General features: G+C 45.6%; 1 protein-coding gene across 2 annotated transcripts in view; it reads left to right on the top strand.

The window, feature by feature from the left end:
• Positions 1-18,700, top strand: part of LOC127038685 (ATPase family AAA domain-containing protein 3) — a 59,717-nt gene that overhangs the window by 20,246 nt on the left and 20,771 nt on the right. The window contains exons 8-14 of one of the 2 annotated variants that reach the window (XM_050931469.1): positions 4,042-4,197; positions 4,347-4,403; positions 5,426-5,551; positions 10,407-10,531; positions 13,300-13,351; positions 14,397-14,467; positions 18,089-18,256. In XM_050931469.1, the coding sequence (XP_050787426.1) occupies positions 4,042-4,197; positions 4,347-4,403; positions 5,426-5,551; positions 10,407-10,531; positions 13,300-13,351; positions 14,397-14,467; positions 18,089-18,256 (755 nt within the window). The remainder of the gene's footprint in view (positions 1-4,041; positions 4,198-4,346; positions 4,404-5,425; positions 5,552-10,406; positions 10,532-13,299; positions 13,352-14,396; positions 14,468-18,088; positions 18,257-18,700) is intronic. The other variant, XM_050931470.1, reaches the window with a different exon arrangement.

Genomic DNA, 18,700 nt, shown 5'->3' with positions numbered 1-18,700 from the left:
GCATGGTTTTACTGTAGTGTGTTTATAATGGATTATGTTTATAAGGGTCATTAGACTGAACAGCTCCAGTGGCTAACTTAATCGCAGCTCACTGATATGCAGCACTGCACGGTAATGTGGATGTAGGTCCCTGCTACAGAACAGTAATACCAGTAGATGAGTGTGTCTTGCAATTTAGTATTGGGAGCTCAACTATGTTAAGTGTGATAGGACTAGAGTGATGCATAGCTGGTGAAAATCTAAAGGGCTGTCACTGAATGAATCGATATAATCAGGTAATCACAATGCTTATGTTTTAGGCTTAAAAAGTTCTCTGGCCCTTGGGACGAAATGAGAACAAAAGGGCAAGATGAGGTTCCAACACATCCCTTGGCCGCTTCCCGCAGCCCCCATTGACCTGGAGGGCAAACCGTGGCCAGTGGGAGCCGTAATCGGCCGAACCTGCGGACACGGCAGGTAAACAAACCGGCCCGGCCTGCCAGGGTGCTTACCTTGGCGAGCAGCATGCCAAAGGTTGCCGATCCCTGATGTAAACGTTCTAGCTGGTGTGAGCTAGGGACTTTAGCACCTACCAGATTTATATGCACTATAGAGATGAGGAGTCTGGTCCTGCTGACAAGGAAGCTTGAAACAGCAGTCCTAAGAAGGGCATGCAGCTAATATGTAACTTTCTAGCTCCTTGCCTTTTTTCCTTACCAACAATTCAGGAAAAAGGGGTGTATCTCCCACCGTATTTTATGTGCTATCTCTGACCTCATTATGACAAGTGATGAATTGCTTGTGTATATTCCTCTGAAAACAGCTGCCCTTAGCCTTCAGTAGCAAGCAGAATTCAGACATTTGTCATAACCTCTTCATCCCAACAAGTAGTTTCTTTTTGGGGGTGGAGGGCACCAATACAGCACACGGTTAAATTCTTGTACAGAGGAGACTTAAAAATAACTCACCCCATGGTATAGTGATGCTGCCATATGCTAGAGTGCTGGGAGCCAAGCTTGCCCTGAGGGAAATACTTGTTTGACCAGGTTTGGTTTGAAAAGGTTCAGCCCTGAATTTACAGGAGTGCAGATGAATTATTAGTCTTGTGGTTATATGGTGGTGGATATTTCTGCCTTCCTGAAATTCCTGTGCAGTTTTGGTTGGATACAGTACTCACCTCCTAGACTTTCGTTTCATGTTACTATGTGCTGATACATGGTTCCACCCCAAGGTAGCTGCATTTCAGTGGGGGGTGAAGTGATTTGTGTATATGGGTCAAGATTTTCAAAAGTGGCTTTGATTTTGGGTGCCCAACTTCCTGCACTTGAAAAGGGCCAGATTTTCAGCCTGTATGCTCAGCATTTCCTGAAACTCAGGCCATTTTAAGGAGAATCATGCAGGATACTCAGAACCATAGTTTGTTAAAACAGCTATGGATTCTGTTTGCTGGAAGGCCATTGTTCCCTCATGCAGTAATGCTCCAGGAACACCATGGGGCTATGACACTTTTTCCAGATTGGTCCATAAGTGAGTAATTTAAGATGATTTTAAAATCTAGAAATAGGACTAGCTTTCTGCAGCACAACCCTGACCCCTTCTCTCTTCCCCTTTGTGTCACATTGGTGCCTGTGGCATTTGGAATTTGTCGTTTTTCCTATTCAAAGCATTTTGCTGCACAGTGACTAGCAAGGGTTTCTCTGCACTCAATTCATGAAGTAGTTATTGGTGTTAAGAGTTCAGCTGGACACTAAAATGGCTGGTGAAGGAAGTTTTTATTTACAGGCTGCTCGTGAAAGCAGCTGCCGATGGTGTTTAAACGGCCAATGCGTAACTCACCTTATTGAGTGAAGCTTTCTTCCAGGCAGCTTTCCTGGTGGGGGCAGTTCATCCTAATTAAGGTTGGTTTCATTTAGAGCAAATAAAGCCAAGTTGGTTGGAAGAGGGATTGGTTGGCAGAGATGGGGAGGGTGAAGCAGGCACCACTTCTCCATCCTGTTTGCCCCCTCATGCCTCCCTGGAATGTTGCCAGAGGGGACTGGGATTAAAGGTAAAATGCAGAGCCTTCAGTGTTCTGTCACTCAGGGCTGTGTGGCTTTGGCACAGTAGTTTGCTGGTCACTGTAAAGATTGGGGTTAAAGATGTGTATAGCAAACTCAGAGCAGGCCAATAATCAGCTGTTGACACTGGCAGCTTGAATGCAGAAGCAGAGTACCTCTGCATCTAAGGATAAAGGAGATGCCCCAACCCCCACCCTTTGAAAGGAAGGGAATGGAAGAAGGGGAAGGATTTTTGTGACTACCCCAAAATTATTTTACAGGGGCCATGGAGGAGAGGTGCATGATCTAACCTGGCAACCATAGTCTGCAGCTGTGCCTTCACTTAGTTCAGCGTGCAATGATTCAGAATTGTGGTAAAGTGACATTAAATTTGGCAATTCCATGCTTACCTGCTTCTGGTGCGATTTCAAGCCATATCCGCATCCTTCACTGACCGATTTTAACCCTGATAACCGCTCTGGGTAATCCTGTTCACATGAGGGAACAGCCTGGTGTTGGCCCATGCGAAGCTTCAGGGCTGCTAAATAGCAGAGGAGATATGGGGCACTTGGGCTTTTCCCCATTGTTTCGTTAAAATGGATTTTTCTGAACTTGAAAACTGGGAACCTTATCTCTAATGTGCCTTTTGGAAAGCTCCGTCTGAGCTTCTGGGAACTGTCCTCTACCATTCAGCTCTCCAACTGCCACCAAAGCAGTACCAATCAAAGACCAACAGCAGAGTACGGTGTGCCAGTGGGACATGGCCTCCATAGGATACTTCAAAGTGTTTATCCAACAGTATTTTAGATAAATTGCTGAAATATTAAAGCACTTTCCTTTCCTGAGAGTTCTGTCAGGAATAACACAAATCAAGGATTTTTTTCCAGCTGACCAAGCTGCCCTCGTGCCACTAGCAAACATTCGCTCATCTTTAACCTCATTTTGTTTCCTTTAACCAAATTTTCCACCATCCGTACGAAGCACTCTGTGAAGGAGCCAAGCTTTGAAGCTGGCCTCAACTGCCCCTTTGGTCAGGGGAGGTTACTGCCAGTTGGAGCCTCTGTCATTCTTGGATTTACTCTGATTTCACAGCTGTGCTCAGAGTTTCTCATCTGTGGAAATCCTTCTAAAGTATTGAAAGGGACTTGCTCAGATTTTTTTTTAAATTCTCTTATATTGCAAGTAACATTCTAAATTATTGAAACTGGGTGCTGTAACGTTTTCAAAATGTGTTAGGTGCTTCATGGAACAAATGAAGGGCACCCGTACACTGGCCTAAAGAGCTTGCAGCCCAGTGCACTCTTAGGTTGGGCAATGGTGAGAGACAGGTCTGTTTCTCTTCTGTTTACAGTGAGTTTCTAACACTGTTGCTGTACGTGCAAACCTTACCGGTGATCCAAGAGAACGTCCAAGCATACTTTTATGGAAACAGTTCTGTTGGTCTTCAGGTTTTGTGGATGCTTGTTTTTCAGTTAAACGTACATGTGGAGCCAGATTTGACATCAATTATTAATTGGTGATTTTGTGATGGTCAAGGATGCCCTGTCCATTAATTCAAAGAAGGGACCACAAAGGTACATGACCACTGAAAAATCCCTTCTTAATACAGAGCAATCACATACTGGTAGTTATTAGAGGTACGCTTTACTTTCTGTACACTAACATGTAAATATGAATCCGATCATCACTCTACCATTCATAGAATACACAAAGATAAACAGAATTAGCAACTAATGCAGTTTGAGGATGCATTTAATTTTCAATTTCATTTGTCATAATTTTGATTAACCTAGTCAGAAACAAAACAGATGACTTTGCATCTACCTCCATTATAACACCATTCCGTTTACAGTGTGAGATGCATAGATCTACGCTTTAACACCCTTCCACCAGGATGCAGATGGACAAGCCCTCCATACAGCCTTGAGTGTGACCTGCCAATAGGAGAGTGCTGCAGACTCCAGCTTGTCATTCTTATAGCATTGTCTTACAAAGGAAGTTGATCAGAATTTCCCCTCTTCTCCAGGTGGCAGGTCTGACTCTGCTGGCAGTGGGGATATACACTGCCAAGAACGCTACTGGGGTTGCAGGGCGGTACATAGAAGCTCGTCTGGGCAAACCCTCCCTGGTGAGAGAGACCTCACGCATTACTGTGCTGGAGGCACTCAAGCATCCCATCAAGGTAAATACCTTCTTTCCTTTGGCTCGCCGTGCAGCTTGTGCTAGTTCTGCTCTAGGGAACTGGCAGTGTGACGTCGAGAACCCCACACTTAGTGCTCATATTTGCATAATGTGTTTTTTTTTTTTTTTTAATGAATTTCTTCTTCTCAGGTTGGCAAGCGTCTTACCAGCAAGGCTCAAGATGCTCTTGAAGGAGTTGTTCTCAGCGTAAGTACCGGCTTTTGCTATCTCAAACCATCCAAGATCTTGGTGTCTAAATATCAAAGGTTCTCTCCTTGCTTTCATTTTAAATTCTGTTACAGTTTAGTAATACTGAAAATGTAGCACTCTTGGGGCGCCCAGAGTGTAAATAAGCTTCCGTGTTCAGCATGGAACACATTAAACACCCTGCTAAACTTTGATCCTTCTGGACAGAGCAGTTGGAAGTCTTAGGTCAGTGTGATTTTTTTTTTTTTCTCTCCTTAGTCAGCACGTTAATGTGGCAATATAGTCTGTCCAAATTCTACATGTTGTCTCTAATCTGTGAACTGTTACTGCTCTGACATCCACATTTAGGCCAGAGAACCAGGGAACGTATATGTCTTTGATGTTGAACACCATCTGAATGGCTATCAATCCACTCATCACGACTGATTTTGCACATTTGTTTCTGAATTTAATTTCTTAATATCAGGTGAATTAAAGGGCTTTTTTTTTTTTTTTCAGACTGTTACAAAAAAAAAAGTGTAGGAATATCTGCCTCTGTATTTCGCAGAATGTAAGAATATGTATAAGAAATTCATTCACTCCTACTTACATGGAAGATTGATTACTACCAATAGTTTTGCTTCTAACTTGGCTTGTTACATACCTTCCCCCTCTCATACCTTCTTGTAGGTAGCTCATGGAAAATAAGCTCCTAGAGCATCCATGGTAGGGTAGATTCTGAAATGTTCATATCCATTATCGGTCCCCAAAATTATTCTTATTAGCTAAAGCTTTGCTCATTGTGGCTTGAATTGGAAGTAATTATAACTTGAAATACAATAAATCCTGAAGGAGGAACTACACAAGTCCAAGTCAGTAAGCTGCAGGAATTCAGCTAAGAACTCATCAGACCTGAGACTCCAATCCTGCTCTCTGCAGACGGTATTGATAGCCATCTGCCTATACTAGTGTGTGAAGCATACACAGCTCTGGGTATCGGATATGTTGTCTGTTTCCCAAACTTTACTTTTCTTCTCTTTCAGCCCAAGCTGGAGGAGCGTGTGAGAGACATTGCCATAGCAACAAGAAATACAAGAAAGAACAAAAGTTTGTACAGGAATATCCTTATGTATGGTCCGCCTGGTACTGGGAAGACTCTCTTTGCCAAAGTAAGGCCCTGTCAAGATCCTGACAGTCCAGCTGTTGTGGATTTTCAAGGAACACCCTACAATGTTATAACTATACCTCTCTGGGCTGCTACTGCTGTGGCTTTGCCAAGCGCTGATGTGTGTGTAGTGGGGTTCTGGGGCGCTGAGGGAGGAAGAAGGGGCATCTATCTTATAGCGCTTTGCTCTGTGCGCCGGGTTAAACAATCCAGTGGCTTAAATTCTGGTGCTCAGCCTAGAGACAGAAACTGCTCCCTCTGGATTGACTGACAGCATGAAACAGCCTGTGTGCGCCACTTGACAGACATGACTTGTGAAATGCCAACGCCAGCCCTGGTATCTCATTTCCACCTCTGTTAATCATATTTGACTCATAAATAGGGGCTATCTTGTTGCTTATTAACTCATAGGGGGGAGGGAGCAGGAGGGCTCGATAAGTAGGAATTGTTCTGTGTGTTTTCTCTGATTTAGTGTGAATTTGACTCTGAGAAAAAGCACACAACTTTCACGCAGAAGTTCTGAGAGGTGGAAAGGCCTCGTTTAACTTAGATAATGGATTTCACTTTTGCCCTCGAAGCCTCAGAAAAAACTGTCACTCAGCCCTGATAGCTGTTGGCTTATGACCCAGTGCAGGAAGGTTTAGATACCTTCCAAATTTTTTTTAATATGTTGTTCTAATTCAGGATATTCTTATCCATATAAACATCCAGTCCTTCCTGAAGCCTGCTATACTCTTGGGCTCAATGATCTCTTGTGGCAATGAGTTCCACAGGCCAGTCATGGTGAATGAAAAGTCATTCCTTTTCAGTCTTGAATTTGCCACCTTTTTTCATTGACTATTTGTGTGTTCTTGTATTAAGAGCATCCGTGTTGTGAAAAACATTGTATGGGTCATGGAGACTGAGTTAGCATCTTGCCTCTTGAGGCTAGCCTTCAGGTTTGGAGTTGACCTATTGATGGAAAAGAGGAGATGTTATGGCTTGAACTGTCTCCACCCTTGCTGAATGAGTGTTTGTAGAAATAAAAGCTTTCAGGGATTCCTGAGAGAACACCTTTCACGAGCATTACATTTAGTTGCAGGGAGAGACAGCATTATCGCAGCTGGAGCTGTGCTTTCATTAGCCTATTACACCACCAGATAGTCCATTACTCCTGTTTGGATCATCTGTCTCTCCTGAATAACAGTGATGATGGCGCACAATATGTTGTGTGGCATTGAATCTACACCCTACTGCCAGCCAGAATTCACCAGCCCCTGGGTGCGAAGATCCCATGCACTTACTCATTCTTTGGTCTTTAGGCGGTGGTGTGGAGCACAGGTGATGCTCAGGTCACACAGGCGTGCTACAACTAAAATACAGGTGGATAGCTACTGAGTGGGGGAGCTGCAGAACAGGCTTTGTAAACCTTCCTAAATAGGAAAATGAGATGCTGCCAGTACCATAGGAAACTAGCTACTGTTAGAATTCATCTGCTCCTCTGAACATCATTGATGTAAAGTCTAATTATGGATCAGCTGCCTTGACTTCTGAGAAGAACAAGTGTAGACCAAACATGACTAGTGTAAAGGGACGTCGGCTACAGGCATTATTTAACAGTTTGATGGGAGGAAAGCATCAGTTTCTTGTGATCTACTCTAAGGAAATATGTCCTGCTCTTGTAGGTCTCTTGCCATCCTAAGCGTCTGTGCTCCCATGAATGGGAGGTGGGGAGAGAAGTCTGCACCCCACCTTGATGGTCACATCCCCATTATGCCCTCCTGCATATTTTTTTCGAGCAAGTATGTATGGCAGTGTGTGCTGTCAGGCCCTGCTTGTACTCAGGGAGACACAATCCCTGAGAATTCAGAACCCCTTGTGCTTTCCAGTACTTAAACTGGTGGACAAATAAGGAAAGTCAGAGGAATCTGCAGGCTACTGGACTCTCAGGGCTGCTCCTTCTGTTGTAGAAATGTGCTCTTCAAACCAGGTCTGGTGTCAATGTGGGACCATGCCTAGATTGTGATTTTTTTATTATTATTATTATTATTTTTTATTTTATTTTTTTTTAATACTGAAATGTGCATAGTTTTCCCCCGTGTTCAGATACAGTTCTTAAGGTATTAAATGAGTCTTCTAGTTTCAATGTCCTGTAATTTCGGTCACCTTATTCTCCCCAACAAGAGTGGAAGGCACGGGTCAGTTAAGATGGCTGTCCTTGAAAAGTGTGAGGTAATTAACCATGGATACAGAAGTCCACTCTCCACAGAACAGATGCAGCCCACCAGCAGCAGTGGATGTTTGCCCACACTGCCTGATTGATCTCCTTCAATCCTGGCCTCTAGCGGCCACTGGATTTCTGTTTCCATAGCCCATTTGATCACTGGCCAGTTGTGGTAGCATGGATGGCTTTTGTGATGTGGCTACTGATCCACCAGGAAAGAGGCTGAAAAACCACTGACATGTCCTACAGCATCAGCATTCACAGGCTTGAACAGAAAACAAAGCAGCTACATGGACTCGGTCTTCAGTGAACACTAAAGGATGACAACGTGGAGCAACGTGACAGGGTTTTCTGCCTCTTGCAGTGTAGGGCTCCATGGGTCAACAGTCTGTTAAGTAGCTGTGCTGGATGGCAAGATGTGAACACCAGAGATGTAGCTCTGAGCTCCCAGCACTGTCAGCCGGATTCAGAACACTTTTTTCACATTTAGCAGCAGGCACTGGGTGATTTTAAAGAACAAAGCAAAGCTTTTTTCCCCCTGCCTCTTGCTGCCCAGCGATTAATTGGTCCTGTTCAGCTGAGCATGTTTCACTGGAGACGGGAAGGTGTTAATGGCATGTGGAGCTGTGGCTGTCGCCCCCCTGTGCAGACTGGTTTGTTCACTTGACCTTCAAACAACTTCCCTTTAGCTGATTCGACAGAACTGGGTGGCAAGGACTGCGCTGGCGATTTGAGTTCTTTTCTCAAACCGGCCTGCTGGCCGCGGCAGGGCTCCATCAAGCTGCTCCTTGCTCCTCCTGATGCGGGGTGCAGGAGAGGAAGAGACTCTGTCTACTTCTTTCCTACAGTCACCTGAGCCCAGAGGTGTGTGTGAAAGAAAGAATCGCTCATGCTTACGCCTCCTGCAAAACGTTTATTGTGACAAAGTTCCTGTGTGTTGGGGCAGATTGAACCCTCAACCAAGCCCTCAACGTCTCCGACACAGGCAGTTGCAGGCTAATTCCCCACTGGCATCCTGTAGTCAGGTAGAGGAATGTTTAAATTGGGAGTTAACATCATTGTCTTTAAATCGTGAGTTGAGGACTTCAGTAACACAGTCAGAGGTTAGGGGTCTATGTCAGGAGTGGGTGGGTGAGGTTCTGTGGCCTGCAATGTGTCAGACTTAGATGATCATGATGGTCCCTTCTGGCTTTAAAGTCTATTGCTCCAAAGCTGGAGGGACGAAGGGATATTCTTCTGGTGCTATAATTCCACCCTGTGATGACAGTGTCCTGAGCAACTCCAGTTGGTATGAAACCGTGCTCCATAAACATTGTCTCAGCGTCCTGTCAAACCCACCTGTGGGTCAGCTGGCATTCTGCACAAGCACAGCAGATTTTCTTACTTTCAGGCTTATGGGAGAAATTCCTGGCCCACTCCAAAGGCTTCTTTATGAAACCCTTCACTTGGCAGTCACCAGAATAATGACTTGAGTCAGGCTTTAAAAACAGCCTCCAAAAGTTCCATAATTTAGGCTGACTGCCAGAGAAGTTAAATAATCAACAACAATCCAGGTTTTTTAACTCCATCAACAAATAGAGAAATGCAGAGCTTCATCCCTTATTGTTATATCACTCTAACCCCTAAAAGACCTAGTTGAGATTAGGGCCCCATTGTGTTGCACAGACAGGCAAGAACCAGTCCCTGCCCTGCAGAGTTTACAGTCTAAACAAACAATGCAGAGAAAGGGATACAGCGTGTAATCAGAAGGTGGGAAACTGAGGCTCAGAAAGGTTAAATGAGTTGCCCAAGGGAGGGAGTCTGGTGTCCTGTTTTTAAAAAACATGGATGTCAAATTGGAAAGGGTTCATAAGAGCTACAAGAATTATTTGAATTCTGGAAAATCTGCTTTACAAGTGAGAAACAGAAGAAGCTCAATCTATGTAGTTTCTCCAAGAGAGAGAAATGACTTGATCAAGGTGTGTAAATACTTACTTAAACAAATTCTTCTCATTTATCTAATCTAGCAGACAAAGGCATAACATGATCCCCGGTTTGGAAGCTGAAGCTAGATACATTCAGGCTACAATTAAAGTGTACTTTTTTAACAGGCAGGGGTAATAACCATTGGAACAGCCCACGTCACTCAGTCTTTAAATCAGGACGAGATGTCTTTCTAAGATGTGTACTCCAGCTCAAGCAAAAGTTACGGATTTGATGCAGAAATCATTGGGTGAAATTCTCTGCCCTGTGCTGTGAAGGAGGTCAGACTATAGGATTATAGTGGTCCCTTCTGTGCCTTAAAATTTGTGAATCTGGTTGTCCTGAGTCCACCTGCAAGGTCATCCAGTCTTCCTTCCTTTCTTCCCCTTAAAATACGCTAATGTGCCCCTCTGTGATTTGAGAGCGTGGTTTAATACAACTTGTACTTTCATTTTTCATCAGCACAGTAATTTGCAAGCATTAATACTCTCAACCAGGTGGCGGGGGCGGTATGGTATTCTGAGGATTTTACAGATGGGCAAATGAGGTGGAGAGGCTCTGACACGTCCCAAGCCATAAAATGTCAGTAATTTAGCACCCTTTGCCACCTCATTGCTCTGGGCTCTTGAATAGTGAATGAGAACATTTTAATCACCACTGACACCCTCTTTTCTCTTCCCTCTTTGTTTTCCAGAAATTAGCCATGCATTCAGGCATGGATTATGCCATCATGACAGGTGGCGATGTCGCCCCTATGGGGCGGGAAGGAGTTACTGCCATGCACAAAGTCTTTGACTGGGCTAACACGAGTAGGAGAGGGTGAGTAGGAGTTCCTCTGGCATCTGAGCTTTGCATAGATCCTTTACCTTGCATGGGGGACCTAGTGGAATGGGAGCACGTAATGACCAGGCATTTGTGAATCATAGGGTATGTCTGTACTTCAGTCACAAGGTGTGATTGCAACTCGAATGGACATACCCAAGCAAGCTTTAGTCTAGCTAGTTTGGATCCTAGGCCAGTAAAGCTGAGGCAGCATGAGCTTCAGTGAGCACTGTACAAGCCTGCCCAGGACCGCGGGTAATTCCTCATGGGGCTAGCCTGTGCTGAGGCCGCGCTGCTCCAGGACCTGAGCTGTTTAGATTAAAGCTAACTCTGATACATCTACTTGAGCTGCAGTCACACCTTTGATTGCTCTATAGATGTACCCACAGATGCTTCTGGGAAGAAACCGTAATGGAACAAGTGTTACATTAGCCATCCCATATCATACCTTTTAATACTGACCTGCAATGTGGTGCCCTCTTTGGCTGCTTAATGATGTATAAAGGGCTGAAGAAGTTCTTCCCCTCCTGGCCCCCCACTCATGAAAAAGAATGTTCTTCTTGCTCTTTACCTGAGACTTCTCAGGGGTGTCAGTGCTTGCCTTCCCTGGTCCTGGCTGGAGGTTTTCATAGAGGAACGGAGAACTGGAATAGCAGCTCTCTCGTTTCCTACTTGAAGAGGCGGGAGTGGTAAATCCTGGAGAGCTTTTCTCCTATGTGCATCAGTGGTTGGAATTAAATAAACGTTAACAAAATTGAGACTTGACCAGGTTTTAAAAAATCTGTCTAATAATGCCCTCCTCTTCCTGTTGCTCAGCTTTCAGGCTGTTGAGGTGTCATGATCCTCCTGTTTGTCTGGTTAGTTCTCCAATAAGCTTCCAGCAAAAACAGGGAATTTTATTCTTGATGTTTGTAACAATCCATTCGAACACACTGACATTCATCAAAAAGCAAAGCACATACACTCTCTGCCTTTTCAAGACCCCTTTAAAACAAACATTCTGGAGTGGTTCTTTCATTCAGACTAAATCCCCACTCTTGAGGCTTGAGAGAGCACCTAGCTAAGCTATTTGTGGTGATGTGAATTGCTTCATGCGAGCTGCAGGACGGTGTGAAGCTGATACCACTCTTCTATGTGCACCCTTCTCCCCTCCCAGGCATATAAAAATCTAATAGAGGGCTGGGAGCCATCTCATCTTGTTCCTATGCTACTTTGCAGGATGTAAGCTGTGCATGAAGAGGGCTAATGGATGTTTTATGTGCCCTGTTATTGGTTCAGACAGACATTCTCTTGCAGTGTCCATATTGATACTCTGCTGCGTTCATCACCAAAATGTTTTAATTTGCCCCTAAATGTTGATATTTAAAGCTTGCAAAATAAACTTCCTTTGGAAGAGTTTGCAGCCTCCATTTTGAGGCGCTGAAAGGCAGAAGGCATACAGTTTTTAAGAAAATGGACTGGCATAGATGTCAAGTTATTCCACTGCATACAATGTGCTGGAAAACTGGCCGTCTGAGAGAGTGCTGCTTTCCGTAGGTTTGGATTATTGTTCCTACTGTCAGTAGGCAGCTACTGTTCTGGAAAGGGCGGTGTCAGGGGAGAGGAGAGATGAGGTTTCCACCTCTAACACAGACTCCCCGTCAGAATACCACATTTCACAGCACTAGTTGGTCTGGAATTTGAACTTGCACACTTGATCTATCTCAAGGCTGCACCCCAGACATAGTAAATGGAAAGGTTACGGAGATGTAGCAGTGCATGTTCTTGGAGCAGCGCCCACAAGCTTTTAACCAGCTTCCATCAGGTGACATGCGTTGCCTTTCAGAGTTGTAGTTTAGCTGTTGCCTCCACTAAACTGCCAGTATTTGGAGGCAGGGGCAGAGGCAACTCTTCAGAAACTGTTCTGGTGGGAAAGAGCAGCTCAGACTATTCCCGGGGAAGCTGGAGTTGAGTAAAAGGTTTGTTCGTGTTTTCGTTTGTTTGTTTGTTTTTGCCAAAAAGGCACTTGGATCACTTGAAATACCTGTCTCCTGCGGGGACCAGAAATCTTGGGTTACCAAGGCATTTATTTTTCTGAATTATTCATTGGCTTTACCTGGAGGAATGAATAAATAAATAATAAAACCATTATTTCCAGCTGTATGTTCAAAAAAATTAATAAAGAGGGGATGAGGAAAATACCACTAGTTGGTGAGGGAAATTTTTAGTACATGGCTGTGACCCGAAAGTCACATCGGTAAAATAACAGCAGCCGTAGCCATGGAATTTTGATATGGAATATACTGTCACCGAGGCCTGTTGTGTTCTTGGGTTTCTGCCTAGTGCCCTGAGCTGTGCATTTACTTAGTATACAGATGCTAAAAGAGCACCTACCCTACTTAATTACTTGAACGTAACTCAAGTCCAGCTGTACAATTTAGGATTATCCACTCCCACTAAACCATGCGACTCGGACCCTCCACCAGCTGTTCCCCACACCCTCCTGTTTTCAAACATCTGGACAAAAAAGATAAGCTTTGCAGTGTGCCCTGAAAGTTCTCCAATTCAGGCTATTTCTGAGCAGTGTGGGACAAATTCCAAAGCTAGGGGACCCCGCCAGCAGCCCCTCCCCGTATACACTGGTGGAGCTTCAGCTTAGACACCTCTGATGATTAGGTCTGGGGAAAGAGGACCCTAAGCCGGTTAGGGTGCTCGAAATCATTTGCCTTCTTCCCTTGCTGTATCCGTCTCCATGTCTCTGCTTGTTTTGTTTTTTCCCTTCACAGTCTCTTGCTGTTTGTAGATGAAGCCGATGCATTCTTACGGAAGAGGGCAACAGTAAGTGCTTTTCCCTGCACCCCCCATCTGTGTGTGGCAGGGGTCGGTCACTCAGCCAGCAGCTTTCTCGATTAACCCGACTAGTTAGCCTCGACAGGCAAAAATGATTAAAACTGACAGGTGCCCTACTGCTTACATCATTACGAGACTTAGAGAGGAGAAATTACCCTCTTGCAGCTGTGTGGGGCAAATGTCGCTCAGGATTGACTTGGGAATTTGTTCCTTCCTTCGTCGAGCAGTGGGAGGTGGGTAGCGTGAGCTGTGTGTTGAACAGCTTACTGGTAGCTGGGTGGTAGGAGAGAAAATGAGAAATTAAAATGACAGGAGGCAGCGGAAACATGGTTCCACGTTTCACTGCTGTGCACCTGCAGGTGTGTTTTACCCTGGCAAGTGGCTGGCTTGGACTCTTGTCAGAGCCGAGTTGTTTTCCACAGCACTAACAAAGCTGCGCCAAAAAAAGCCACCAATTCCTTTTTGCCGGTTTAAGGACAATTCCCCGTGCTGTGCATCGAAGGCAAATCTCATCTTACCCCTAAGCCCAGCACTCAGAATCCAAGTGATCTGTTTAAAGAGTTTCCACGTCCAGCCCTGGAGAAATCATATTAATACATATGCAAGGGAATCCTTTTCTCATTGCAGCTTTTTATTCCCTTCCTTTCAAGTACCTAGATAGAAAGTGAAAGCTTCCCTTTGACATATTATTGAGCCAAAGGCAGCATGGTCCAGTGGATAGAGCACTGTACTGGGAGCCAGGAGACTTGGGTTCTATTCCTGGCTTTGCCACTGGTCTGCTTGGTAACCTTGAGCAAGTCACTTCACATCTGTGTTTTTCCCTTCCCACTCTGTCTTGAATAGGTAGAGTGTAAGCTCTTCAGGGCAGGCACTCACTGTATGTGTACAGTGCCTAGCATAAGGGGCCCTGATTTCTTGCAGGGCCTCCAAGCACGACCATAACAACAGAAAAATCACCATTGATATTTGCAAAGGTTGTGGCCCATCCTTGACCACCAGGTGAGTGACCCTCCTCTGAAATGTATCTTTGCAGGAGAAAATCAGTGAAGACCTAAGAGCGACATTGAATGCATTTCTGCACAGGACGGGACAGCACAGCAACAAGTAAGAGCCCAGTCTCTGTATTGCAGTAACTCATGTTCAGTAAAAGCAGGCAGAAGTCTCGCTAACATTTTTGCCTGGTGCCAGGGAATACAAGTTGAGATGGTCATTGGAAGTTAGACCTTTGATCTCCTCCATCAAGAGATACAAAAATCAATGCTGAGCAAACTGACTTACTGCATCTTAAAAATAACATAAAAATTCGGTCACCTGCTTTTGTTTCCTTGGAGCCAGAAGAGAAGCTCGTAAGTGTAGTGCATGAGTGGAGACTCCGGTTTGTCAAACTTGGAGGCTCTTTGTGTGCCCCAGAAAGTGTTTGAAGGGAGCCTGTACAGACCTTGTTGTAATATACGGTACAAGAGAGTGAGCAGTCCTTATCCGTGCAGATACCAGCTATGGCTCTGTTTTAGCACTTGAGGTGCATTGCGCAGCCTTCACTGAAATGGGTAAGGACAGTATATGGGTCTGTAGATGGCCTTGAAGGAAGCAGCACAGACTTTCCCCTTCCTGGGCAGTTAGCCTTTCTGCTAAACCTGTGCAGTCTGGATTCATGGATGTCGATGTCACTAAAGACGGTGGTAGGCTTGCATTCAGGTGTGTGTCTGACTCCCTGGTGCCTGTTTGACCTGCAGCTCGTTCACTGTTCTAGGGCCCCCTCTGACCATGTGCCCGTGGGGTGAGCCATCTCTCTCGTGTTCCTAACGCTGGCCCTCTTCTCTCTTCTGAGCGAGCTGTCTAGTGGATTCAGTATATTTGTACTCTCTGCTGTAAATACACTTAGGAAACCCAGAGCTGTTCTCTCTGAGCCTGTCAGGTACGTCCACAGACGCAGATTAGTGTTTGGTGTTCTTGTCAAATACGTGTGCATATTAGCTTGGCTGTCATTCATCTTGTGCCCAGTTTCTGTGAAGTCAACATTTTCCACCCGGAGAGCACTGCTTAGCCTAATGGGAATCATTTCCCTGTGATCATCATGGTCACGTAAAGATGAATTTTTCCCCCTTTAAAGTAATTTTTTTACTTGGTTCTTTGCCAAGTCTGCTTGAAGATTAAATTTCTCCTTTTATAAAGGAGCCAAGTCAAAAATAGCCATCTCCTTTCTGAGTGCGGGGAGATCAGATGCCCAGTAATTAAAATGTAATGAAGGACATAGATAACAAAGTGCACATTGTTATGGTAACGCTGTGTGATTGGTTCAGGACGCTAGCTAGAGTTTTTCTCCCAGAGGCACCCTCAGAACTCTTATTAGCACCAAGGGGAGCTATAGTCTGCCAAGTTTATGTGCATTGGTCACCCTTACCCTTTTCAGTTGCCTTAAAAGGGTGGGAATGTGGCCCACTGCATAGGGTACTGAAGCACAAGACGTGAAAGCTGGGTTCTGTTCCTGGCTCTCTTTGGTCTTGGACAATTCCCGTGCCTCGGTTTCCCCAGCTGTAAATGGGGATAATGAATCTTGCCCTCCTTTTCTGAAGCACTTTGAAAAGCTCTAGCAATGCAAAGAATTTAAGCACAACTAGTAATAAGAATTAACCAGGGCTACGTCAATATTTCCCAGAGGTATGGCAGTAGAATGAACACTGCCCGTACGGAGTGGGTGTAATGTTGTTTTAAAGCAAACCTGCAAAGATTTAAAGGGTGACAACTGATAAAGTCACTTAACAGAACTGTCTTTTACCCTGTGCCCTGCCAAAGCAATTGAGCTCAGGGAGGGAGCTCTGCCAGAAGAAGCCGCAGGACTCAGGATTAATAGAGTGTTGCAGCTCAAGATTTATCGTCGTTATTTCCTATCTTTCCTCCCAAGGAGTGGAGCTCTTTGCAAACCTTATGGCTCACGAGTCCAAGGGTAAACTGAAGCCTGGCGTCAGAGTCACAATCTCACTGCGATCCAGAGGCAGGTGGGGAATGGTTCATACCAACCCCTTGCTCTCGCTCCCTTTTTGAGGTGCATTGGGCAGAGCTCTGGAGGAGTTTCTTCCAGTGCTAGCTGCTCCAATCCAAATGGCCAGCTCCTCATTTTGTTCGCCCACGACTCCTGCAGTGAACCATTCTAGGAGAGCGAACGTCTCCTGTTCATTTTGTGCTCTGTTTAATTTTCAGAGCGTCTCACTGCAGGTTCTTTAGAGAAGTCCTCCCTGCCCGCGATATAGGAGGCTTTTGTTAAGTAACTCTAGTAGCCCATGTAAAGACACCACTGTCAGTGGGCCCCTGAGGATTTCTGGTACTTAGCAGGAACTGCCTTCAATGAGTGCTAGGTTTTATGTAGCCAATCTTAGCTTCCCCAAAGGACATAGTGGGAAATCTCAGTGTTGGGTACCTGTTACTAACATCTCCAAGCGACTTCCTCCACTCCCTTCTCTCGAGCTGTCTCACATAATCTTCCCCCTCGCCAAGGAACGACCTTTGTCTAGGAAGGCCCAGCTGTGTTTCCACCGTGGCTCAGCAGAATGCCAGTGCGACTTTTGGGCCAGAGAAGTTATCTTTGCAAATAAATGTGAAGAACATGGTCCCCAGCAGGCCTGGATTTCAACAAGCAGCAAGAAGGTCAATATTCCAATAGCTGCTGTTAAAAGCCCATTTCAGATTATACTGCGCCATTAAGCCAGTAGCATCAATTAATGCACTAAGGCGAAATTGGCATGGGGAGAGCACATCATAACCAAACAAAAAAGCAGCCGCTCTGTTTCCAAAATACAAATTGGGAAGCCACCAGAAAGGGAAGAAGAGGGCAAGAGCGGGTAGGTAGCTGGAGCAGCATCCAGTGTGCTGGAGCAAGAGGAGGGGCAGGTCAGCTTGCCCATTCTTGGACATCTGCTTCCCTTCGGTGCACTTGCTGGTGTGCTGGAAAGGCTGGGCTCTCACAAGGCAACACTATCTAGCATTACCCAGCTTTAAATCACAAGCAATTTCCCTGCCACTTGCAGTCTCCCTGCTGTTAAATGTTTCCATCTTTGAAGAGGAATTAGTGTGCCTGCAAACTGCCGGCTTCTGAGTCCTAGAGACCCAAATCCTCCTGTCACAAAATGGGTGCGGCCCCAGCAGTGCAAGCCTCTGTTTGTGCCATTCCCGGTGTCACTTCCCTCATTCAAGGGGGCGCTCCTACCACCAAGATGGCTCTGTTCAGTCCTTGGGGCTTCCACTGAAAGGGCCATCAAGGGCTTTTTGTGGGGTGGGCGCACACTAGGAACTGGACTGAGGCTGCCCCCCCAGCTTGTTTCATTGAAGCCACTAGACTGCTGCTAGAGGGTGAGAACTTTCAGGTGTGATGGAATCTGTGCCCTTGCCTGACCTGGGCCTGTCTCTTGCTTTGGCTCGTACGGGAGATATTAGCCAGCTGCTTCTGTGCTGATGTGACAAGCCTCTTTCCAGCCCACGTTCATCGCTGTGGTAGCAATGCCAATGCCACTTTTCTGCATTGCGAGTAGACCTTCCCTGGAACATTAGATAGTGGGAGAAGATGAGCTTGGGGAGCTTGAGGAAGAAAGATTACCGCACGTGGGCTCTGTGTGGTGTACAGATCTCTGGGCCGTAGCAGTCATGAGTCATCGTATTGGATCTGCATCCATGTGTGTCTGTCTGGCTGATCTCACCTCCTCTCTTCTCCCTTCCCCCCAACCCTCCTGCCAGGTTTATGCTTGTTTTAGCAAGTAACCAGCCGGAGCAGTTTGACTGGGCCATCAATGACCGAATTGATGAAATGGTGAACTTTGACCTACCGCAGCTAGAAGAGCGGGAGCGTCTGGTGAGGATGTATTTTGATAAGCACGTCTTGAAGCCTGCCACAGAGGGGAAACAGTAAGTATCCCATCCTCAGAGCAGTAGAGTCATTGAAGGTTTTGTCCTTGTCACAGAAAAGCTCTTCCTTGATTGTCGTCACCGGAGACCAAAGCCCTTTTCCCAGCCAGTTGTGCCTGTTGGTCTGAAGGTGGATTCCTCTGGGCTTCAGCAGTGTTTGTGCTGCGTAATGACCATTAGGCTTCCTTTGCCATCATTCAAGAGTGTCTCCTGCTCTTGAACAGAATTGGGGTAAGGGACGGGTCGCATACAGTGGGGACAGTGATTAGGCTGCTGATGTGCAGACACCACTGGGGAAAATGCTGACCAGTATTGCCTCATCATTTCCTTGTACTCCACTGTCTGTAGCCATCTGTTGTGTCTTGTCTTAGACTTGGGTTGTAAGGTCCTTGGGGCAGGGACTATTGTATTGTTTTGTTTGTACAGCGCCTAGCACAATGAGGT

Source organism: Gopherus flavomarginatus, chromosome 21 (assembly GCF_025201925.1).
Source record: "Gopherus flavomarginatus isolate rGopFla2 chromosome 21, rGopFla2.mat.asm, whole genome shotgun sequence".
Lineage (NCBI taxonomy): Eukaryota > Metazoa > Chordata > Testudines > Testudinidae > Gopherus > Gopherus flavomarginatus.
Note: the sequence above shows the minus strand (reverse complement) of the source record. Positions and strands in the feature narration are given on the sequence as shown.